Source organism: Anolis sagrei, chromosome 13 (genome assembly GCF_037176765.1).
Source record: "Anolis sagrei isolate rAnoSag1 chromosome 13, rAnoSag1.mat, whole genome shotgun sequence".
NCBI lineage: Eukaryota > Metazoa > Chordata > Lepidosauria > Squamata > Dactyloidae > Anolis > Anolis sagrei.
Genome location: NC_090033.1, coordinates 5,308,616 through 5,333,705, shown reverse-complemented (window position 1 = coordinate 5,333,705; position 25,090 = coordinate 5,308,616). Strand labels below are relative to the sequence as shown.

The 25,090-nt window shown below is 45.7% G+C and overlaps 1 protein-coding gene across 5 annotated transcripts in view; it reads left to right on the top strand.

Annotated features, from left to right (window-relative positions):
* Window positions 1-25,090, top strand: part of DVL1 (dishevelled segment polarity protein 1) — a 75,637-nt gene that overhangs the window by 38,466 nt on the left and 12,081 nt on the right. For 2 of the 5 annotated variants that reach the window (XM_060758962.2, XM_060758967.2), the window contains exons 5-14: window positions 10,581-10,719; window positions 12,279-12,372; window positions 13,521-13,590; window positions 14,588-14,727; window positions 14,835-14,911; window positions 16,894-16,961; window positions 18,361-18,510; window positions 20,777-20,908; window positions 22,850-23,017; window positions 24,411-24,617. In XM_060758962.2, the coding sequence (XP_060614945.2) occupies window positions 10,581-10,719; window positions 12,279-12,372; window positions 13,521-13,590; window positions 14,588-14,727; window positions 14,835-14,911; window positions 16,894-16,961; window positions 18,361-18,510; window positions 20,777-20,908; window positions 22,850-23,017; window positions 24,411-24,617 (1,245 nt within the window). Of the gene's footprint in view, window positions 1-5,336; window positions 5,445-5,811; window positions 5,894-7,978; window positions 8,496-10,580; window positions 10,720-12,278; window positions 12,373-13,520; window positions 13,591-14,587; window positions 14,728-14,834; window positions 14,912-16,893; window positions 16,962-18,360; window positions 18,511-20,776; window positions 20,909-22,849; window positions 23,018-24,410; window positions 24,618-25,090 lie in introns of those variants that run through there. The other 3 variants (XM_060758965.2, XM_060758966.2, XM_060758964.2) reach the window with 3 other exon arrangements.

Genomic DNA, 25,090 nt, shown 5'->3' with positions numbered 1-25,090 from the left:
TACTATAAATTGAGCATCAGCTCATTCGCTATCAGAGCGGGAAGTGGTGGGAAGCCTTAGCATTGAATGGTTGTGTTGATAAAGTGCAAAGTATGGAACCCTACCCAGACAGTCGGTCAATGCAACTTAAGCAATGTGCAGTCATTTAATTCTTGACAGCAGAAGGTGTCACCCCAAAGGAGATTCAACAGAGAGTGCAAGCTGTTTATGGGGATTGTGTTGATGTGAGTACTGTGCGTCGTTGGGCGAGTAAGTTTAAAGATGTTGAGGTGACACCTTCTGCTGTCAAGAATTCAATGACTGTACGTTGCTTAATTCGCATTGACCGACCATCTGTACAGGGTTCCATACTTCGCACTTTAACAACACAGCCGTTCCATGCTAAGGCTTCCTGCCAAAATGAAACTGTAGAGGAGAGTCTACTGAACAAGCCAATACCTGCCACATACCAGTACTGCCATCTGTTGAGGAGTTACGAAGGTAGAGGTATTACTTTTTCTGCTAAGGCTTCCTGCCAGAATGGAACCGTAGAGGAGAGTCTACTGAACAAGGCAGTACCCGCCTCATACCAGTACTGCCATCTGTTGAGGAGTTACAAAGGTGGAGGCATGACTTTTCACTTTAACAACACAACCGTTCAATGCTACGGCTTCCCGCCAAAATGAAACTGTAGAGGAACTGCCAGGAGCTCCCGGTGGCGGAGTGGGTTAAACCCCTGTGCCGGCAGGACTGAAGACTGACAGGTTGCAGATTCGAATCCGGGGAGAGGAGGATGAGCTCCCTCTATCAGCTCCAGCTCTTCATGCGGGGACATGAGAGAAGCCTCCCATAAAGATGAGAAAAACATCAAATCATCTGGGCGTCCCCTGGGCAACGTCCTTGCAGATGGCCAATTCTCTCACACGAGAAGCGACTTGCAGTTTCTCAAGTCGCTCCTGATATGACAAAAAACAAAACAAACCAACAACCCAGTACTGTCATCTGTTGAGGAGTTATGAAGGTGGAGGCATTACTTTTTCTGCCAGAATGGAACTGTAGAGGAGAGTCTACTGAACAAGCCAGTACCTGCCGCATACCAGTTCTGCCATCTGTTGAGGAGTTACGAAGGTGGAGGCATTACTTTTTCTGCCAGAATGGAACTGTAGAGGAGAGTCTACTGAACAAGCCAGTACCTGCCGCATACCAGTACTGCCATCTGTTGAGGATTTACGAAGGTGGAGGCATTACTTTTTCTGCTAAGGCTTCCTGCCAGAATGGAACTGTAGAGGAGAGTCTACTGAACAAGCCAGTGCCTGCCGCATACCAATACTGCCATCTGTTGAGGAGTTACGGAGGTCCATTCAGTGCTAAGGCTTCCCGCCAAAATGGAACTGTAGAGGAGAGTCTACTGAACAAGCCAGTACCTGCCACATACCAGTACTGGATTTACGAAGGTAGAGGCATTACTTTTCATTCAACCCTCGTACATCTCTATCCGTAATAGCAAAATTAGTTTTGAAAGAGTATAGGAACCAAAAATGTTTTGGATTCTGGATTTCTTTTTTCTTCATTTGGGCATTTTGGATTTTGTAGTGTTTCGGAATTCCGAATTCTGGGCAAGGAATCCTCAGGCTATATCTCCAAGAAAGGAGGAAACCTTTCTGCCTTTTCGATCCAATCAGGGACTCCAGACCCATTTCCCGCATGACATCCGATGGGGGTCTTCCAGGGGCACTTGGCTTCCAATGCCCCCCCCCCTCTTCTTTGTCCAGGACCAGCTGGCCAAGGCCTTCAAAACAGGGCCTCCTGATCCTTCCTGACAAGGAGCCATTGCTCTGGAGATCAAAGCATGTCCTTCTCAACGTCTATCAGGAGACCATGACCCAAGAGGTCCTGGAACCGCTCGGAAGTGGACACTCCAAAAGGCCGCTTGAAGCCGGGACGACAGAAAAGCACTTCACAAAGGCATTCATCACAGCAACCAATGTGAACTGACAACGCAAGTTAATGAATGTCAGTGCAACCCTGCCTTGGGTGACTGTTGAGCGAGAGTGATCCCAATCAATGGAGGAGTCTACCCTAACCAACAGTTTTATTTGTAAAAACATATAAAAAGCATCTAAAAATCTCAGGAAAAAGAAAGGAAGATATATAATCCAAAGAAGTTTAGCAACAGGTGATAACCAGCCAATAATCCAAATGTCTCATAGAGTTCCAGAGGTGACAAAGTCCAGGAACAGCCAGAAATCACAGATACGGCATAAGTCCACAATCCAGAAGGTGTAACAAGTAAAACTTGAACAGGAGCACATGAACAGGAACAAGATATATGTGCCATTGCGCCTGGGGGCGATAAAGGGTCTGGAGAACAAGCCCTATGAGGAGCGGCTTAAGGAGCTGGGCATGTTTAGCCTGAAGAAGAGAAGGCTGAGAGGAGACATGATAGCCATGTATAAATATGTGAGAGGAAGCCACAGGGAGGAGGAGGGAGCAAGCTTGTTTTCTGTTTCCTTGGAGACTAGGACGCGGAACAATGACTTCAAACTACAAGAGAGGAGATTCCACCTGAACATGAGGAAGAACTTCCTGACTGTGAGAGCCGTTCAGCAGTGGAACTCTCTGCTCCGGAGTGTGGTGGAGGCTCCTTCTTTGGAAGCTTTCAAACAGAGGCTGGATGGCCATCTGTCAGGGGTGATTTGAATGCAATATTCTTGCTTTTTGGCAGAATGGGGTTGGACTGGATGGCCCATGAGGTCTCTTCCAACTCTTTGATTCTATGATTCTATGATTCTATAGCCTTCAATAACTCTTAGTGAAAGAGGCATGGACGTGACATCTTTCCCCAGGGGATTGCTTCTTGCTCTTCTTTAGGAAAACTGGAACTCCCAAGGACCAAAACACTGTAGATAACTCAAAATAGGTTTTATTGTTCACGAAGAGTTATCCCTTTAAGGCAATAAGCTGGAAGTTTCAAAGACGTAAAGGAAAATATACATTACAGTCTCTGGTTGTTTTGTGTCCAAGGAGTTTTGCAGCTGAGAAGCTTTTCCAGGTCCCTCTTTCTCAATGGTTGTGAATATCGGAATAATCACAACCCCAATTCCAATGGTCTGTATTTTGAAGCCTTCCTCTGGTGCCAAAGAACTGGTTTGAAGGCGCTTGAGACTTCTCAACGCCATCCAGGTTGATCTGAACATGAAGCATAAGCCTCAAGGGTAAGAACATCAGAATTGGTGCTAAGAGGTAACTTAATCAAGGGCTTCAGAGCCAAGTCTCTCTCTCACGTCCATCTGATAGAAAGTTTGATGGTGGAATGGAAAAGGAAACACTGTCCTGCTCTCTAGGAAGAGGTGGGGTCAAACAATTGAGCAGGAGGAGCAATTCAACTGGTGCAAACAACATTGTTTGACAGCTATAAATAACTAATCAATCCAACTATACATTTACAGGGTAAAAAGGCAAAATCAGGCATGATACAAAAGTTCAAATCCTGCAACTTACAATTCTACATTTAGGTGGCGCCACTCGCGCCGTGACAATATTAAATCCAAAATCAAAGCTTGACTTGAACTAGGAACAAGAGAACTCAGGCCTAGCTTCCCTCTCTAACGCAACGTTGCCTGAACTGATCTTAAGGGAAACAACTTTTGGTTAATAGACACCCATGAAATCATTCTGTTTCCTGCGAATTTCCTTCACAACTTTCCCACATAATCTCTCTGAACAACGCAATCGATTTTCGGCTCTGATTTGTAAACAAAGACTTTGGTTGATCTCCGTAGCTACAGGTGGGTTCTCCTGAGAACCCCCCTTATCACTCAGTTCTTCACTCGATTCCTTCTCTGCTGTTGCTACTTCTGACTCCCCTGAATGCCCTTGAGGCACTTCACTTTCCAAGACCTGTCTACAAATGCAGGCAATAAGGATTTGTAAGATATTTACAGTGTGCTGTTTTGTTTTTTTCAAGAGATGATACTTGAGCTGCCATGGATCAGAACCCTCCTTATCAGTCAGCTCTTCACTCGATTCCTTATCTACTGTTGCTACTTCTGACTCCCCTGAATGCCCTTGAGGCCCTGCACTTTCCAAGACCTGTCTACAAATGCAGGCAATAAAAATGTGTAAGAAATTCACACTGTGCTCTTTGTTGTTTTTCAAGAGATGTTACTTACTTGAGCTTCCATGGAACAGAACCCCCCTTATCATTCAGCTCTTCACTTGATTCCTTATCTGCTGTTGCTACTTATGACTCTCCTGAATACCGTTGAGACCCTGCACTTTCCAAAACTTTACATGCAGGCAATAAGAACGTGTACGATATTTACTGTGTGCTGTTTTGTTTTTTCAAGAGATGGTACTTGAGCTTCCATGGATCAGAACCTTCCTTATCACTCAGCTCTTCACTTGATTCCTTATCTCCTGTTGCTCCTTCTGACTCTCCTGAATACTCTTGAGACCCTGCACTTTCCAAGACCTGTCTACAAATGCAGGCAATAAGGACGTGTAAGATATTCACACTTCTGTTTTGTTTTTTCAAGAGATGGTACTTGAGCTGCCATGGAACAGAACCCCCTTATCACTCAGCTCTTCACTCAGCTCTTATCTGCTGTTGATACTTCTGACTCTTCTGAATACCCTTGAGGCACTGCACTTTCCAAGACCTGTCTACAAATGCAGGCAATAAGGACGTGTAAGATATTCACACTTCTGTTTTGTTTTTTCAAGAGATGGTACTTGAGCTGCCATGGAACAGAACCCCCTTATCACTCAGCTCTTCACTCAGCTCTTATCTGCTGTTGATACTTCTGACTCTTCTGAATACCCTTGAGGCACTGCACTTTCCAAGACCTGTCTACAAGTGCAGGCAATAAGGACGTGTAAGATATTTACAGTGTGCTGTTTTGTTTTTTGAAGAGATGATACTTGACCTGCCATGGATCAGAACCCTCCTTATCACTCAGTTCTTCACTCGATTCCTTATCTGCTGTTGCTACTTCTGACTCTCCTGAATACTCTTGAGACCCTGCACTTTCCAAGATCTGTCTACAAATACAGGCAATAAGGATGTGTGAGATATTCACACTGTGCTGTTTTGTTTTAAGAGATGGTACTTACTTGGGCTTCCATGGACCAGACACTAGAATTGTGCAGAAATTGTGACCTTTCTTGCTTTCTCTAGTGAGGCAATCTACCTGCGCTGGCCTGTGACCCCACTGGATTGAAGGCTGCTATTCATTGCTCTCCAGACCAGCGAACCAGGAGACAGTAGGAAACGTGGCCGCTTGGAGAACATTTGCATAGCTCTGCTCTCATTGGCTTAGTCCCGGGGCGAGGCGGGCCAAAGGCAAATCCGTCGATGCCAGCTGGGTTGGCTTAAGGTGTCTCGAAGCAGAATGAATCTGCTCGTGCATCTCGTGCAATGGGACCCTCAAGGAATATAACCAGACTGCAGCCTTGGAGAGCAGGTACGCTTGACCGGATGGGACCACCAGTTTGGGATGCTCTTTGGGTGGGATCGAGAAGATCCATGATGCTCTCCGGGAACTGATCTGTTAGGGACGTGCTTGCTTTTTTTTGATGTTGTTGTCCTAGAAAGCTAAAATGCTGAGATGAAACCCCCACCCCTAATCCCACAGAAGCTCTCCAATTGATATTCTCTTAAATCTGAGCGCTTTGCTTTGAATCAAGGCTGTGGATTAAGCTATGCTGTTCACAATTATGTTTAGATATCCCCAGCAGACTCAAAGGGGAAGGGGAGCCTCCTTCTGTTTGTTGACATCTGCTTATACAGTACATTCAACTTCAAAACAATTTGGTGGGAAAGAGAGACGAAAACTCTAGTGAGCTCAAACACATTTGGATGGGATCACAAAGACCATCTAGTCACGGGCTGGCTCTCTCACATCTATGTCAGGTACGAGCAAACTCAGGCCCGAGGGCCAGATGCGGCTCACTGGACTCTTTTCTCAGGCCCTCCTCTCTCACACCTTCCTATCCTTCCTTTTCTCCTTCCTCTTTCTCCTTCCCTTCCACCCTTTCGTCCTTCCTTCCTCCTCTCTTGCCTTCCTTCCCTCCTTCCCTAGCTTCCCTCCTTCCTTCCCTTCCACTCTTTCGTCCTTCCTTCCTTCTCTCTCTCCCTTTTTCCTACCTTCACCGTTCCTTCCTTTTTGTCTTTCCTTTCTTCTCGCTTTCCTCCCTCTCTCCGTTCCCTTCCTCCTTCCCTTCCACCCTTTCATCCTTTCCTCCCTTTCTCCGTCCATCCTTCCTTTCCACCCTTTCATCCTTCCATCCTTCCATCCCTTTTTTCTTTCCTTCCTTCTATCTTTTCTCCCTCCTTCCTTCCCTCTTTCTCCTTCCATCCTTCCCTTCCACACTTTAGTCCTACCTTCCTTCCCTCCCTCCTTCTTTCTCCTTCCATCATTCCCCCCTCCCTTCCATTTTGTCTTTCCTTTCCTTTCCTCCTTCCCTCTCTCTCTCTTTCTCTTTCCATCCTTCCCTTCCTCCCTTTTGTCCTTTCTTCCTTATCTCTTTCACCCCTCCCTCCCTTCCTTTTGTCTTTCCTTCCCTCTCTCCCCCTTCTCCTTCCTTCCTACCTTCCTTCCTTCCTTTTGTCTTTCCTTCCTTCTGTCTTTCTTCCCACCTTTCCTCTCTCTTTCTTCTTCCATCATTCCTTCCTTCCACCTTTTCGCCCTTCCTTCCTTCTCTCTTCCCCACTCCCTCCCTCACTTTTCTCTTTCTTTCCTCCTTCCCTCACTCCCTCTTCCTCCTTTCTTCCTTCTCTTGTCTTTCCTTCCTTCACTTTTTCCTCCCTCCTTCCCTCCTTCCCTCTCTCCCTCTTTCTTCTTCCATCATTCCTTCCACCCCTTTGTCCTTCCTTCCTTCTCTCTTCCTTCTCTCTCCCTTCTCCTTCCTTCCTTCCCTCCCTCCCTCCCTTTTCGCTTTCTTTTCTCCTTCCCTCTCCCCCTCTTCCTCCTTCCTTCATTCCTTTCTTCCTTCCTTCTCCTGTCTTTCCTTCCTTCCCTTTTTTCTCCCTCCTTCCCTCTCTTCCTCTTTCTTCTTCCATTGTTCCTTCCCTTCCACCCTTTTGTCCTTCCTTCTCTTTTTCCTTTCTCCTTCCTTCTTTCCCTCCCTCCCTTTTCTCTTTCTTTCCTCCTTCCCTCTCTCCCTCTTCCTCCTTTCCTTCCATCCTTCCTTCCTTCCTTCTCTTGTCTTTCCTTCCCTCCTTCCTTCCCTCTCTTCCCCTTTCTCCTTCCATCATTCCTTCCCTTCCATCCTTTCGTCCTTTCTTCCTTCTCTCTTTTCTTCCTTCCTCCTTCCCTTCCTTCCTCCCATCACCGAGCAGCCAGTCGTCCTAGTAGGGAGCACGAGCATGTGGCCCCAAGTTAGAAAGTTTGCCCTTGCCTGCTCTGTGTGGTTAGGCAGTTGAACTCCGTGCAGTTGAGGGAGCGATTTGCTTTTGCTTTTATTGACATGGCCCTAACATTAGGCAGAACTCAAACTCCACCTTAGGTAGCAGAAATTGTTTGGGTTGTTGTAGGTTTGTCGGGCTATATGGCCATGTTCTAGAAGCATTCCCTCCTGACGTTTCGCCTGCATCCTCAGAGGTTGCGAGGTCGATTGTCTGCTTTTCAGACATATCTGGGCCTTAGTCTTTATCCCTCAATTATTGTGGGGAATACAGACATTTGACCAATCCTCTCCCAACGCTGTAATCTGCTATTGGGGGTCAAAAGCAATCACGCGAATTCACCATGGCTTATGGACTAAGAGAGTTTATCCCGTACGTTTGGTGATCCTTCTTCTTTTTCCACCCTCTTCTCCGCCTTTAAAAGGATTCGAGTGTTGCTAAAGATGACTCTGATGTTAAAAAAAAATAGAGATTCTTCCTCATCCTGCCTTCAAGAGACGTAGTCAGAGCGTTGCCTGTGTTCGTTTGGGGTTGGAGAGAACCGGGAACCCATAACGAAGCTGCTAACCATTCATGTTTTATTTTCTGCAGCTTTTGTTGTGGTGGCGGATTGCGAGATTGCGAGATTAGAGCAAAATAGCTCCGTACAGTTTTGTCGCGACGGAAGAAGCCAACCGTTCCCCTCATCTCTATGATTTCGTAGAGACCACAAAGGCCATTCGTTTCCACCCCGAAATTTTGTATAACGTTGCAGCCGGAGAGCTGATTGTGTATGTGTCGTCCTTCGTTCCGACATTCCTGGTTCTTCTCATCTTCCGCCAATTGCGTCTCGACGTAACCATCTCCGGGTGTTTGGTTTCTTCTCCTTCACGTTCTTTTTGTAAATTCAGGGGAGGCCCCAAAATGGCCACTTCATCGCTGTTGGGGTGCTTGTGTCAAGGACGAATGCCACGGGGCAGAGAGCGCAGGGAGCCCCAGCGGCTGCCCATTTGCTCCCCGTGGATAGCGAGCCGCAACAGGAAGTCCCTAAGCCCTTGGAGGCATTGCCTTTTGAGGCCGCTGGAACCAATCAAGTGCTACCCCGAAGACCCGCCACCTGTATATCTCTGTATGTATCGGGTATCACGTGGAAGCCTTGCCATACCCACCACTAATGCAGTGTTTCGCAACCTTCCTAATGTCGCAACTCCTTAATACAGCTCCTTCGGATAGTAGGGAGTCTCCGATTGTTACCCGTCCAACGCGGTGCTAGATGCCTATAATACTAACAACAGGGACTCAAAGAGTTAAGGCAAGGCAAGGCAACGCCTCAGGGCCAGAGAGGCCCAGACGGAAGTGCCCGGATGCAGAAGAGGAGCGTAGAAATCACAAAGGGAAGGAGGGAGGATGCTTCCGTTTCTGGTCCTACCTCTTTCCCCCCTTTCCTCCTCCCTCTTCCTCCTCGTTGTCTTGCCTTTTTCACTTATTGGGAATGGAGAGAGAGTTGGGGAGTGCTCCTCCAATGGAAGGGGAAATGCTGGAGGAAAAGAAGCGCGTCAGATAAGATGGATGTCGGATAAGCGAAGGTTGGATAAGGGAGACTCTAATGTTTTGGGAATGGATAGAGAGTTGGGAGTGCTCCTTTAATTGAAGGGGGAATATGGGGTCTTTGGATAAGACAGAATGTCGGATAAGCGAAGGTCGGATAAGTGAGACTCTACTGTATTGGGAATGGAGAGAGAGTTGGGGAGTGCTCCTTTAACTGAAGGGAAAATGCTGGAGGAAAAGGGGGCATCAGATAAGATGGAATGTCGGATAAGCGAAGGTCAGATAAGCGAGACTCTACTGTATCGGGAATGGAGAGAGAGTTGGGGAACACTCCTTTAATTGAAGGGGAAATGTTGGAGGAAAAGGGGAGCGTTGGATAAGACAGATGTTGGATAAGCAAAGGTCGGATAAGTGAGACTACTCTATCTATCTATGTATCTATGCATCTATGTATCTATGTATCTATGTATCTATCTATTTATCTTGGGAATGGAGAGAGAGTTGGGAAGCACTCCTTTAATTGATGGGAAAATGCTGGAGGAAAGGGGGAGCATCGGATAAAAGTGTCAAATAAGACAGAATGTCGGATAAGCAAAGGTCGGATGAGCGAGACCCTATTATCTATCTATCCATCTATCCATCTATCTATCCATCTATCCATCAATCTTGGGAATGGAGAGAGAGTTGGGGAGCGCTCCTTTAACTGAAGGGGGAATACTGGAGGAAAAGGAGGTCTTTGGATAAGCCGGAATGTTGGATAAGCGAAGGTTGGATAAGCAAGACTCTACTGTATTGGGAATGGAGAGAGAGTTGGGAGCACTCCTTTAATTGAAGGGGAAATGTTGGAGGAAAGGGGGAGCATTGGATAAGACGGATGCCGGATAAGCGAAGGTCGGATAAGTGAGACTCTACCCTATCTATCTATCTATCTATCTATCTTGGGAATAGAGAGAGAGTTGGGGAGCACTCCTTTAATTGAAGGGAAAATGCTGGATGAAAGGGGGAGCATCGGATAAGAGTGTAAAATAAGACGGAATGTCGGATAAGCAAAGGTCAGATGAGCGATACCCTACTCTATCTATCTATCTATCTATCTATCTTGGGAATGGAGAGATAGTTGGGGAGCGCTCCTTTAATTGAAGGGGAAAAGTTGGAGGAAAAGGGGAGCGTTGGATAAGACGGATGTCGGATAAGCGATGGTCGGATAAGCGGGACTCTACTGTATTAGGAATGGGGAGAGAGTTGGGGAGCGCTCCTTTAACTGAAGGGGAAATACTGGAGGAAAAGGGGAGCGTCGGATAAGACAGAATGTCGGGTAAGCGAAGGTCGGATAAGCGAGATCCTACTATATGTGATTACACTCTGAGTCTGCCTAAATTAGATGCCAAGAGAGCCTGGCTTTAGCACCGCCGGTTAATCACCTAAGTATGTTTTCTCATCACATTTCAATCGTTATGGCCTTGCGAGTTGGCTTAAGACAGAACATCAGTCCAAGTTTGTCCCAGGGAAGTTCAGGGGAGAATTTGGATGGAAACATCGCTCTCTCTGTGTGTCTGGAGAAGGTCTTGCGAGCAAACTCCCCAACCCAGCTGGCTCCCCATTGTCCTGCCTACCACGCTGAGCTCCCACTGCCTCTCATCCCAGTGTTTTCCTTTCCTCCCTGCAGTCTCCCGCATCAATGGGCACACAAAGCTCGAGAGGCACCGAGAGCACCCGCCAGGCTACGACAGTTCCTCCACCGTCATGAGCAGCGAGCTGGAGTCCAGCAGCTTCGTCGACTCGGACGACGATGAAAACACAAGCAGGTATGGAGCCATTTCGTAAGATGTGAAAAAGACAGAAAAGCAACTTGCAATTTCCTCCTAGATTTTTATGTGTTTCCTCCACCACAGACATCCCAGTGTTTCTTACTCTCTCCATTGCCCACCACCCAAGTGAATGCTTTAATACTAGGATCATTTCATCCTAGATGTTATGCGTTTCCTCCACCACAGACATCCTAGTGTTTCTGATTCTCTCCATTGGTGGGACCATGAACATGTCCAAGAGCCTTGCCAATGTCCTCCTCCAACATCATACTGCCCATTACCCATATGAGGACAGTTTCCTCCTAGATTTTACGTGTTTCCTCCACCACAGGCATCTCAGTGTTTCTTACTCTCTCCATTGCCCACCATCCAAGTGAAGACTTTCATACTAGGACTATTTCTCCTTGGTGTTATGTGTTTCCTCCACCACAGACATCCTAGTGTTTCTGAATCTTTCCATTGGTGGCACCATACTTCCCATCACCCATATGGGGACAATTTCATCCTAGATTTTACGTGTTTCCTCCACCACAGACATCCCAGTGTTTCTGACTCTCCATTGCCCACCACCAAAGTGAAAGCTTTCATACTGGGACCATTTCATCCTAGATGTTATGTGTTTCCTCCACCACAGACATCCCAGTATTTCTTACTCTCTCCATTGGTGGCACCATGAACATGTCCAAGAGCCCTGCCAATGTCCTCCTCCAACGCTATACTGTCCATCACCCATATGGGGACAATTTCATCCTAGATTTTATGTGTTTCCTCCACCACAGGCATCTCAGTGTTTCTTACTCTCTGCATTGCCCACCACCCAAGTGAAGACTTTCATACTGGGACCATTTCATTCTAGATGTTATGTGTTTCCTCCACCACAGACATCCCAGTGTTTCTGACTCTCCCATTGGTGGCACCATGAACATGTGCCCTGCCAATGTCCTCCTCCAACACCATACTTCCCATCACCCATATGGGGACAATTTCATCCTAGATTTTACGTGTTTCCTCCACCACAGACATCCCAGTGTTTCTTACTCTCTCCATTGGTGTGGAATTTGCATGACCCTGCCCACTGCCTCTCCCTTAACCCTTTCCTGTGCTTTTCAACTCTGTCTGCACAACTAATCAACAACTAAACATACTGGAAGAGTTTGGAGGATTGACTCCACATGACGGAAGTTGTAGTTCACCCTGCACCAAGTCAGAGCACTCTGACCCTCACTAACAATGGACCTGGACCACATTTGGCACACAGAACTCCCATGACCAAAGAAAAATACTGGAGAGGTTTGGGGGGAATTCACCTTGATTTATAGCTGTTGTAGGTACTGGGATTTATAGTTCACTTGCAATCAAAGGGCCACCAATGATGGCCCTGGACCTCAATTGGCACACAGAACCACCACGACCAACTGAAAATACTGGAGGGGTTTCGGAGGAACTGACTTTCCTTTCTGGAAGTTCTAGTTCACTTACATCCAGAGACGTGTGATAAGATAAATTTGCTTCTGCTTCAAATATGCTGTGATTTTTTTTCTCGCCTTCGTTTTCAGGTTGAGTAGCTCCACGGAACAAAGCACTTCGTCCCGTCTCATCCGGAAGCACAAACGCCGGCGGAGGAAACAGAAGATGCGGCAGATTGACAGGGTACGCTGCCATCATTCTCAATTTGAGCTCATGCTTTCGGTCGGGTCACAGAATGTGCTTATGTTTAAAAATAATGTGCAGAGGGGTTTCGGGAGATATAGTTTTCTCAGACTAAAAGATCCATACATTGTGGTCTTTATTGTGTGAACCGCAAATATATTGTATGGACCATGAATGGGGCTGTGGTGGTGCAGTGGGTTGGTGGTTCAAATCTGTGGGACGGGATGAGCTCCTGCTGATAGCCCCAGCTTCTGCCAACATAGCAGTTTGAAAACTGAACATCATGGTCTGCTCAGTCAAATAGCCTGGAATATGCTGCATGTAGCTGTAATGACGCCACCAGTTGTAGGGACGTTACTAACTTGTCAGGGTCTCCTACAATTTGTAATGAATCTTCAAAATTGATAACACAGCCACTAGCCTGTAATATTTTGTTTATCTTCCTTTGATGTGTAGCGCGGCTTGACTCGAAAGTATACGAAACAGAGGCTTGGATTTAAGAGAACTGTAATAAGATTATTGAAGTATAGAAGCTTAATGGTTTCAATGTTTCTTAACTCCTAGGGGTACATTCCTTTAGTGGTTACATTTATAACCTTTCATAAAACAACTCTTAAGAGGACTGTTCTTTCCACTAGACAGGTTTTAAACTTATTTCCTTCAAAATGTGTTTCTTTCCTTAACAGAGCACTCCAGGTACTAGCCTATTCTTTCCCTCTGTTACCTCTGTTACAGTAAAGATTCTTACTGGGGTTCGCTTCCCCTTTTTACTCGAACCCTAACTACTAATCTAAATAAGTAAACTTGACCTATCTAAACCACACAGGCTAAAAGCCTAAACTTTCCTGATTCTCAACACAGTAGAACCAGCTTTCCCTGCAGTTCTCTGACCACAGACTGACTATTTAAAATGCCTGCTCTTGCCAAGTGGCAGTTGGCTTCTCCCCTTTTTCCATGGCAAAGTGAGCTGAGCTGGCTACCATCCCCCCAGTTATACTATTTTAAATACCCCTTTTAACACCTACCTATAATTATACATGACTGTAGGTTAAAATCCACACTTCACCACAGTAGCCATCTCTTGGCTCGTCCGATTCTTTTGGCAATGGACTCTGAACAGCCTCTCGTTTTGTGTTTGAACATTGCAGTCGTCCTCCTTCAGCAGCATCACGGACTCCACCATGTCCCTGAACATCATCACTGTCACGCTCAACATGGGTAAGAGAACGTTGCTTATATCATGACTGCTCAGGTGGTGCCAAACTGCATTCATTCGACAGTGTTGATACAGCCTTGTGATCTCCTAAAGCTTCGGAGGGCTTTTGCTCAACCATTTCAAAGCTCCCTGTTTGAGCAGTGATGGCACGATCGTCAGCACAGATGAAACTCTCTGTCCCTTCTGGCAGTGGCTGGTACTTGTGTAAATGTTTAACATGGATTGTGAAGCTTGTCTTCTCTGAATAGACAGTAAGAGCACCTGAACTTCAGCCATTTCAAAGCTCCCAGCTTGGGTGGTGATGGCACAATCGTCAGCATAGATGAAACTCTCTGTCCCTTCTGGCAGTGGCTGGTCATTTGTGTAAATGTTAAACATTGATGGTGAAGCTGGTCTTCCCTGTAATAGGCAGAAAGAGCACCTAAAGCTTTGGAGATCTTCTGTTCAACCATTTCAAAGCTCCCTGCTTGAGTGGTGATGGCACGATCATCAGCATAGATGAAATTTTCTGACCCTTCTGGCAGTGTCTGATCATTTGTGTAAATGTCAAACATTGGTGGTGAAGCTAGTCTTCCCTGAAATAGACAGTAAGAGCACCTAAACTTCAGCCATTTCAAAGCTCCCTGCTTGGGCGGTGATGGCATGATCGTCAGCATAGATGAAACTCTCTGTCCCTTCTGGCAGTGTCTGATCATTTGTATAAATGTTAAACATTGATGGTGAAGCTGGTCTTCCCTGTAATAGGCAGTAAAAGCACCTAAAGATTTGAAGAGCTTCTATTCAACCATTTCAAAGCTCCCTGCTTGAGCGGTGATGGCACGATCATCAGTATAGATGAAATTCTCTGGATTCCAGATTTGTGCTGGAGGACCTCAAGGATTGTAGGGAAAATATATTAATACAATATGTGAATAATCAAGTCTGAAAAGCCAAACCTTCAAATGCGGAGGGATGACTGTAATACTAATCAGCCTCTTATCCTTCTTCCCCTTGTTTCAGAAAAATACAACTTCTTGGGGATCAGCATCGTCGGCCAGAGCAATGACCGGGGCGATGGAGGCATCTACATTGGCTCCATCATGAAGGGGGGCGCTGTGGCCGCCGATGGACGGATTGAACCAGGGGACATGTTGTTACAGGTGAGTAAGCCCTTTCTAGCTTTTCACAAGCTTTTTCTGTGTCTGCAAATGCCTGTTCCTTCTGGAAGTGGTCCTGGAGGTACCAACTCATCTGTGGTGCATTCCAGGTGAACGAGGTCAACTTTGAGAACATGAGCAATGACGACGCAGTGCGGGTCTTGAGAGAAATTGTCTCCAAGCCGGGGTAAGAGATGGCTTCAGAGGGTTCTTATTTATTTATGTATTTATTTACAGTATCTATATTCCGCCCTTCTCACCCTGAAGGGGCCTCAGTGTCCTACACCAGAGCAGGAACACCTCTGACCTTAAATACCACACCAGCTTGGCAAAATAAGCAAGCAGTTAATTGAAGAATATATGTAGACAAAGGCAGGAAAATTAGCAAAACTTAGGATAGTCCATGAGCTTCAAGACAAAACAAGCTCCTTAGGTACAAAAATCCATGAAACGAGGCACAACAATCCATGAAACAAGGCAGCATGAAAAATCCAATACATACATCAGGAGCTTGGCAAAAACTTGGTACATGAAACTAAGAACACTTGAAAGCAAGACCGTAATGAAATTCCAACATTGACCCGATTGAGGCGACTTTTTTCCCTTGAATATAAAGCCTTTCCAGATCCCAGAACCGAAAGGAAAGCATTTCTCTTGACCACCCCACCAGATAAGGGTTTCTTATCTCTCTTTACTTGCAAACGAACAGATCTTCTTTCAACCTGAGCACTCTGTCTCTGTTTACAAAAGCCTTGCTTTCGATCTACACTCTCATTAACTTGACTCTCATTAACTTCTGCACCTGACAGTTGCTCTGAGAAAGACCATGAAGGGCCTCTCCCAGGAATGTGACCTTGTGAATCTTCCTGAGACAGCTCAGGCCTCTCGTCGGAACTTAAACTCAGGCTCAGGCAAACCCACATCCCTATTGCCAACGGACTCAGAAAACCCTTCATCTCCAGTTCCATCAGGAACACCAGGCACATCAGACACAATCACAGGCTGAACTACTACACTCAGGGCGGATCACAGAACACATACACGGCAAACATTCAAAGCCATTAGACAGAGAGGATAGACAACAGATAGAGATATACGTCGGCATTTTCCCCAACTTCAGCGTGTTGGAGGTTTTGCTTGATACCGGCCACAGGGGGGTGCTGTCGCTCCATCCTGTATGACGACGAGCCTTGATCACAGACTTCCTCCTTCCTCCTTTCTTTGATCGCTGGCATTTTTCTGGTACAGTGTTCCCTTGCTCCTTCGCGGTTTGCTTTTCGTGTACTCGCTGTTTCGCGGGTTTTTTTTTAAATCACGTTTTAAAAAATCACAAAATGTATAAAAATATATTTAAAAAGTATTAATTCTAACACTAAAAAAATATTAGAAATAATTTTAAAAAATACGATTTACAGTAAATCGCGTATTTACTCAGTGGATGAATACACACCAAAACCGAAAGTAGGACTTGCGCAGTGGCCGCTTGAGACGCTACTTGCCGACATGAGATTGTGTGCGTATATATATACACATATACATACATAGCGTCCCTACTTTGCGGATTTTCACTTTTCCCGGGTGATTCTGGAATGTAACACCCGCAATAAGTGAGGGAACACTTAATTTCCTTTTTATGGTGCCGTAAAATACCTTAGGAGTCCCTGATGGTGCAGTGGGTTAAACTGCTGAGCTGCTGAACTTGCTGACCAAAAGTTAGCAGGTTCGAATCCAGGGAGCAGGGTGAGCTCCTGCTTTTAGCCCCAGCTTCTGCGAACCTAACAGTTCAAAAACATGCAAATATGAGTAGATCAATAAGTACTGCTCCGATGGGAAGGTAACTGTGCTCCATGCTGGCCGCATGACGTTGGAGGTGTCTACAGACAATGCCAGGTCTTTGGCTTAGAAATGGAAATGATCACCATCCCGCAGAGTTGGACACAACTAGACTTAATGTACCTTTACCTATGAGTGGAAAAAGAAAATATAAACCATGCACCCATGTGCCATTTGTGGAAGGAGGAAGCCACAAGGTCTGTGTATTGGTGAAATTGAGATACTTTACGTAGCAAAATCCCGGCCTTGTTTTATATGTTTGTATTCATGTGGATCAATGAGGAACGTGATAGACAGTCGTCAACATAATTTTCCCCTCTTCCTTTTCGCTTCCAGTCCCATCAGCCTAACAGTGGCCAAATGTTGGGATCCAACGCCCAGGAGTTATTTCACCATCCCCAGAGGTGAGTGATCGGCCAGCTGCAAGTGCTTTTGGTATTCAGGATTAGGAATCATCTGGTTTTCCCTGTAACAGTATTCCTCTCAGTTTGGCAGTAAACTCACCAACTTGGCCACCACTGCAGATGATATAGACCTGGGTCTTCCTCTTCTGGAAGAACAACGACTAAAATCATCAACGATCAGAAACATATGCCTTGAACCCCCTTCACTTGCATTAAACTGAGCTTTGGAGAGCTTCTGTTCAACCATTTCAAAGCTCTCTGCTTGAGCGGTGATGGCATGATCGTCAGCGTAGATAAAACTCTGTCCATTTTGGCAGTGGCGGGTCATTCGTGTAAATGTTAAACATTGACAGAGCAAGCTAGTTGTCCCTTTAATAGGCAGTAAGAGCACCTAAAGCTTCAGTGAGCTTCTGTTAAAACATTTCAAAGCTCCCTGATTGAGTGGTGATGGCACGATTATCAGCATAGATTAAACTCTCAGTCCCTTCTGGCTGTGGCGGGTCATTCATGTAAATGTTAAACATTGACGGATCAAGTTAGTTTTCCCTGTGATAGGCAGTAAGAGCACCTAAAGCTTCGGCGAGCTTCTGTTCAAACATTTCAAAGCTCCCTAACTGAGTGGTGATGGCATGATCGTCAGCATAGATTAAACTCTCGATCCCTTCTGGCCGTGGCGGGTCATTCATGTCAATGTTAAACATTGATGGATCAAGCTAGGTTTCCCTGTAATAGGCAGTAAGAGCACCTAAAGCTTCGGCGAGCTTCTGTTCAAACATTTCAAAGCTCCCTAACTGAGTGGTGATGGCATGATCGTCAGCATAGATGAAACTCTCGGTCCCTTCTGGCCGTGGCGGGTCATTCATGTCAATGTTAAACATTGACAGATCAAGTTAGTTTTCCCTGTGATAGGCAGTAAGAGCACCTAAAGCTTTGGCGAGCTTCTGTTCAAACATTTCAAAGCTCCCTAACTGAGCGGTGATGGCACAATCATCAGCATAGATTAAACTCTCAGTCCTTTCTGGCAGTGGCTCTTCATTTGTGGACATGTTAAACATAGATAGAGTAAGCACGCTCCGCTGAGGCAGGCCATTTTTCTGCTTCTCTGGCCCTGGAACTCAACAAAAAAGCTCCTGTTTTGTATCAGATTTCCTATGAAGTAGGTGTGATATTATAAATTTTTCTCAGGAGAAGGTGATGATTTAGAGTGTCATTTAAAGTGACAGGTCTATGAAGACAGCTCCTGTAATCTGCTGCCTTTCAAAACCATCTTCTATGTGCTGAGTCAGATTCAAAACATGTGATGCGCTGCTTCTGCCTCCCAGGGACATGTGGCTAACATGGTTTTGTCTCTGTCTCCTTCTTTCCCTTCCCTCGGCGTCTCTCTCTTCTCCTTCTGCAGCTGAACCCGTTCGGCCGATCGACCCGGCGGCTTGGATCTCTCATACCACGGCCCTGACGGGAGCGTACCCCCGTTACGGTATGAGCCCCTCCATGAGCACCATCACCTCTACCAGCTCCTCACTAACAAGCTCAATTCCTGATTCGGAAAGTAAGTCACACTGCCGCCAGGCACCGGGCAGGCCTTCTTCCTGCACAGGGCTGGCAGTGTAGAGCTAAACAAACCCACAAAAACACACAACCAAACCCCCCAAAATGGTGTTATGTTCAGAAAATAAAAAATAGCAGCATCCAAAAATAATTGCTTTCATAATTGGGGGCTTCCTCTCCCTTTTTCCTACATTTTTCTTATTGGAGAACCACCACTCTGGTCAATAATAGGATCGTAGAGTTGGAAGAGATGCTAAGGACAATCCAGTCCAACCTCATTACATCATACAGGGAAATACAATCGAAGCATTCCCAAGAGTTGGTTGTCTAGCCCAGGCATGGGCAAGCTTCAGCCCGCCAGGTGTTTTTGACATCAACTCCCACAATTCCTAAAAACTTCAGGCTCTTTCCTTTCCCCCCTTAGCCGCTTAAGTCAGAGCAGCAGAATAGCAAAGCGCCAGGGCAGATGTCTTCACTGTGTCTGGTTGTGACCCCCAGATTGTGCCAGTCACCTTTTGTATGATATTATTCCTGACACCCACTTTTTGCTTGGAATTCAGGCAGTGCTTCTTGTAAACAAGAGCACGGTCCAGGTATTTGCATGTGCTGCAATGCTCCAGTGGGATTCCTTCCCAGGTCATCCTCAAAGCTCGATATGCTTGTATGTTCCTACGGTGAAATGCACATGTCTGCATTTTAGATGGATTAGGAATCAGTTACTTTTCCCTGTAATAGGCAATAAGAGCACCTAAAGCTTTGGAGAGCTTCTGTTAAACCATTTCAAAGCTCCTTGCTTGGGCGGTGATGGCGTGATCATCAGCATAGAGGAAACTCTCTCTCCTTTCTGGCAGTGCCTGGTCATTTGTGTCAATGTTAAACATTGACGGTGAAGCTGGATTTCCCTGTAATAGGCAGAAAGAGCACCTAAAGCTTTGGAGAGCTTCTGTTCAATCATTTCAAAGCTTCCTACTTGGGCAGTGATGGCATGATCATCAGCATAGATGAAACTCTCCATCCCTTCTGCCGGTGCCTGGTCATTTGTGTCAATATTAAACACTGATGGTGAAGCTGGATTTCCCTGTAATAGGCAGAAAGAGCACCTAAAGCTTCGGAGACCTTCTGTTCAATCATTTCAAAGCTCCCTGCTTAGGCAGTGATGGCATGATCGTCAGCATAGAGGAAACTCTCTCTCGTTTCTGGCAGTGCCTGGTCATTTGTTTCAATGTTAAACATTGACGGTGAAGCTGGATTTCCCTGTAATAGGCAGAAAGAGCACCTAAAGCTTTGGAGAGCTTCTGTTCAACCATTTCAAAGCTTACTGCTTGAGTGGTGATGACACGATCGTCAGCATAGATGAAACTCTCTGTCCATTCTGACAGTGGCTGGTCATTTGTGTAAATGTTAAACATTGATGGAGCAAGCTTTGGAGAGCTTCTCTTCAACCATCTCAAAACTCCCTGCTTGAGTGGTGATGGCATGATTGTCAGCATAGATGAAACTCTCTGTCCCTTCTGACAGTGGCTGGTCATTTGTGTAAATTTTAAACATTGATGGAGCAAGCTTTGGAGAGCTTCTCTTCAACCATCTCAAAACTCTCTGCTTGAGTGGTGATGGCATGATCGTCAGCATAGATGAAACTCTCTGTCCCTTTTGGCAGTGGCTGGTCATTTGTGTAAATATTAAACATTGATGGAGCAAGCTTTGGAGAGCTTCTCTTCAACCATCTCAAAACTCACTGCTTGAGTGGTGATGGCATGATCGTCAGCATAGATGAAACTCTCTGTCCCTTCTGACAGTGGCTGGTCATTTGTGTAAATGTTAAACATTAATGATGCAAGCTGGTTTTCCTTGTAATAGGCAGTAAGAGCACCTAAAGCTTCGGAGAGCTTCTGTTCAACCGTTTTGAAGCTCCTTATTTGGGTGGTGATGGCACGATCATCAGCATAGATGAACCTCTCTGTCTCTTCCGGCAGTGGCTGATCATTTGGTCTATTGTTCCCCCAAATCTTTAAATCCAAACATCTGTCAACCAAAAACCCATATATTGCTTTTCTTGCTACTAACCAAGCTAGCTTCCAGCCAGTGCCAAAGGTTTGTCATAGAGCATCGTTGGCAATACATTGGTTTGTGGACCTATTTCTGGAGCCTTTGTGAGTAAACAGCATGTTATGGATGAGGATGGTTCTGGTGTGGCGTGGGTTAGGGTTTCTGTCTCCGTTTTCCGCCTTACATGAAATTATTATCACAATATCTTTGTCCTATTTCAGAACTAGACGAAACCCCCTTGACGGTCAAAAGCGATATGGCTACCATTGTCAAGGTTATGCAGTTACCCGATTCCGGCCTTGAAATCCGAGACAGGATGTGGTTAAAAATTACCATCTCCAATGCTGTCATCGGTAAGTTGTTACAAGCACCCTAACTAATGTTTATACTCTTGTATAAAGAACCACAATGGCGCAATGGGTTGAATCCTTGTGCTGCTGAACTGCTGACATGAAGGTTGGCAGGATGGGGTGAGCTCCCGCTGTTCGCTCTAGTTCCTGCCAACCTAGCAGTTTGAAAACATGCATACGTGAGTACCGTATATACTTGAAAGATAAACCGAGTTTTTCAGACCTTTTTATGGGCTGAAAAATCCTCCCTCGGCTTATAATGGGGTCAAGGCCATGCAGCGGAGCCAGGAGTCCATTGCTTGCAATATATGATATATTCCTCTCTCCTCTTCCCCTCCCTAAACAGTGTGTTTTCAATCCTGCTTCTGCTCTGCTTCTCCTCCCAGGCTGGGATGTTTTGAAAAGGGAAAGGAGGGAGAGAGAAGCCCTTGCAATGTATGATCTATTTCTGTCTCCTCTTCCCCTCCCTAAAGAGTGTGTTTCCTTTTCTGCTTCTGCTCTGCTTCTCCTCCCAGGCTGGAAGGTTTTGGAAAAGGGAAAGGAGGGGGAGAGAAGCCCTTGCAGTATATGATCTATTTCTCTCTCTCTCCTCTTCCCCTCCCTAAACAGTATGTTTCCTTTTCTGCTTCTGCTCTCCTCCTCCTCCCAGGCTGGAAGGTTTTGAAAAGGGAAAGGAGGGGGAGAGGAGCCCTTGCAGTATATGATCTATGTCTCTCTCCTCTTCCCCTCCCTAAATAGTGTGTTTCCTTTTCGGCTCCTGCTCTGCTTCTCCTCCCAGGCTGGGATGTTTTGAAATGGAAAGGAGGGAGAGAGGAGCCTTTGCAATATATGATCTATTTCTCTCTCCTCTTCCCCTCCCTAAATAGTGTGTTTCCTTTTCGGCTCCTGCTCTGCTTCTCCTCCCAGGCTGGGATGTTTTGAAATAGAAAGGAGGGAGAGAGAAGCCCTTGCAAGGCATGATCTATTTCTCTCTCATCTTCCCCTCCCTAAATAGTGTGTTTCCTTTTCTGCTTCTGCGTTGCTTCTCCTCCCAGGCTAGGATGTTTTGAAAGGGAAAGGAGGGGGAGAGAAGCCCTTGCAATATATGATCTATTTCTCTCTCCTCTTCCCCTCCCTAAATAGTGTGTTTCCTTTTCGGCTCCTGCTCTGCTTCTCCTCCCAGGCTGGGATGTTTTGAAAGGGAAAGGAGGGGGAGAGAAGCCCTTGCAATATATGATCTATTTCTCTCTCCTCTTCCCCTCCCTAAATAGTGTGTTTCCTTTTCGGCTCCTGCTCTGCTTCTCCTCCCAGGCTAGAATGTTTTGAAAGGGAAAGGAGGGGGAGAGAAGCCCTTGCAATATATGATCTATTTCTCTCTCCTCTTCCCCTCCCTAAATAGTGTGTTTCCTTTTCTGCTTCTGCTCTGCTTCTCCTCCCAGGCTGGGATGTTTTGAAATGGAAAGGAGGGAGAGAGAAGCCCTTGCAATATATGATATAGTTCTCACTCCTCTTCCCCTCCCTAAATAGTGTGTTTCCTTTTCTGCTTCTGCTCTGCTTCTCCTCCCAGGCTGGAAGGTTTTGGAAAAGGGAAAGGAGGGGGAGAGGAGCCCTTGCAGTATATGATCGATTTCTCTCTCCTCTTCCCCTCCCTAAACAGTATGTTTCCTTTTCTGCTTCTGCTCTTCTTCTCTTCCCAGGCTGGAAGGTTTTGAAATGGAAAGGAGGGGGAGAGAAGCCCTTGCAATATATGATATAGTTCTCACTCCTCTTCCCCTCCCTAAATAGTGTGTTTCCTTTTCTGCTCCTGCTCTGCTTCTCCTCCCAGGCTGGAAGGTTTTGAAAAGGGAAAGGAGGGGGAGAGAAGCCCTTGCAAGTCAGGAATACCTATTCATCTTATCAAAGCATTTCCCCCTGAAATATTTGTTAATTGTTGCATTCAAATATTTGCCGTCTTTCCACTTGCAGGCGCAGACGTGGTGGACTGGCTTTATACACACGTGGAGGGCTTCAAAGACCGAAGGGAAGCCCGGAAGTATGCCAGCAGCATGTTAAAACATGGCTACCTCAGGCACACTGTGAACAAAATCACTTTCTCGGAGCAATGCTACTACGTCTTTGGAGATCTGTGTGGCAGTAAGTCCTCTCTTGACCCATTTATTTATTTATTGTGTATTTATATACCGCTTTTATCATTTATTTATTTATCTGTATTTATTATTTATTGTTTATTTATTTATTATTGTTTATTTATTTATAACATACTAATGGCAAAAATTCAATGCCAACATACAGTACTCAAAGAAATCATATTAACTAATTACTACGAATAACTATGAACTTAAAATCTATTAAAACCATTAAACATAAGACATCTATCTATGTAAATAATCAAAGTCAGTGTTTGTATGAGGAGGGAGGACGGTGTATGTGGCAGCTTTCTGATTGGCTGCCACTTTCACAGGCCACTGTGACCAGCATGGGTGACAGACCTGGATCAAACTTGGCACACTTAACCCGCATGACCCCCTTTACATCCTGGTGAGGTTTGGGGGAGGACGGACAATGGATGATGGGATTTGTAGTACTTTCCCACCCTTTGGTTACCACAGACTACTGCGGCCCCCAACAAAGACCAATAAAGACCAAACTTGCCACACAGAGCCCTTATGACCCACTCCACATCCTGGTACAGTTTGGAGGAGGATGGACCATGGATGATGGGACTTGAAGTACCTTCACTCACTTCCCAAGACCACTGCAATCCTCATCCAATGACAGATCAAGACCAAACTTGGCACACAGAGCCCTCATGACCCACTCCACATCCTGGTGCAGTTTGGAGGAGGATGGACCACGGATGATGGGACTTGAAGTACCTTCACTCACTTCCCAAGACCACTGCAACCCTCATCCAATAACTGATCAAGACCAAACTTGGCACACAGAGCCCCCCATGTCCCACTCTACATCCTGGGCTGTTTGAGGACTATGGACTATGGGCGATGGGACTCGCATTACCTTCACTAACTTCCTGAGAGGACTGCGAGCTACATAAATAACTGATAAAGACCAACCTTGGCACACAATGCCTTTCTCAAATGACCCGGGCAGCGCCGGGTCCCCAAGCTAGTAGTACATAAAATTTAAACATTCAGATGAAGCATAAAATCATCCTAGTATAAATATTAAAAATCCCATGATCCAGAAATCGTATACCATGGAATCCATCTTCCTCTCTCCTATGTGACTCAGTGTGAGTATCTGCATGTGTTGCATGTAACGATTTGATGACTCTGATTGTTTGCAAGTACAAGGAATGAGGATCTGTCAGTTGTGATTGTATATTTGTATATATTGCCACTAACCCCGGTCTCTCTTGACACAAAGTGGCCTGATATTGTGGCCGATCCCTTAGGTTTTGAGAACTGAATGTTTCCCAGCCCTGAAATGTTGGACATTGAAGCAAGGCATACTTTGTGACGATGCGTTTTGCCCTTCTGAATGCTCTCTCCACCTTCCCTTCCAGATCTGGCCACGCTCAACCTTAACAACGGCTCCAGTGGAGCTTCGGACCAAGACACGCTTGGTCCGCTCCCACATTCGGCCGCACCGTGGCCGCTGGGGCAAGCCTATCCATACCAGTACCCACTGGCCGCCCCATGTTTCCCACCAGCTTATCAGGACCCTGGATTCAGCTATGGAAGCGGGAGTGCAGGAAGCCAACAGAGTGAAGGTATGCTCTACATTTCCCCGTTCTTCCCATTTCCCTCCAACTATTCGCTTAATTCTGTCTTGCCCAGCCAACCGTTGTTTTGTTTCTCTTCTTGTGTGTTGGAACTGATTTGCTTCTGCTGCCCAAAGAAGGCTGGCTATTGCTCATTTTCCCCCAATGGCCTGCATGGATTGACGTGTTCCATGTTTCTTTTTTTCCATACTTGGCTCATCATAACCTTCATTGACTGACAAGTTATTGCTATTGTTAATAATATTAATTTCCCATCATTTTCCCAGACTGCAAAAGTTAAAAGAGATACAGTAGTTCCAAACCCAAAAGACCCACATCCAACAAGACGTAAAATATATATTTACAGTGTTCCCTCACTACTTTGCGGTTCGCTTTTAGCGGACTCGCTGTTTCGCGGTTTTCAAAAAATATTAATTTGAAATTTATATTGCGGTAAAATAGTGTATAACTACTAAAATAAC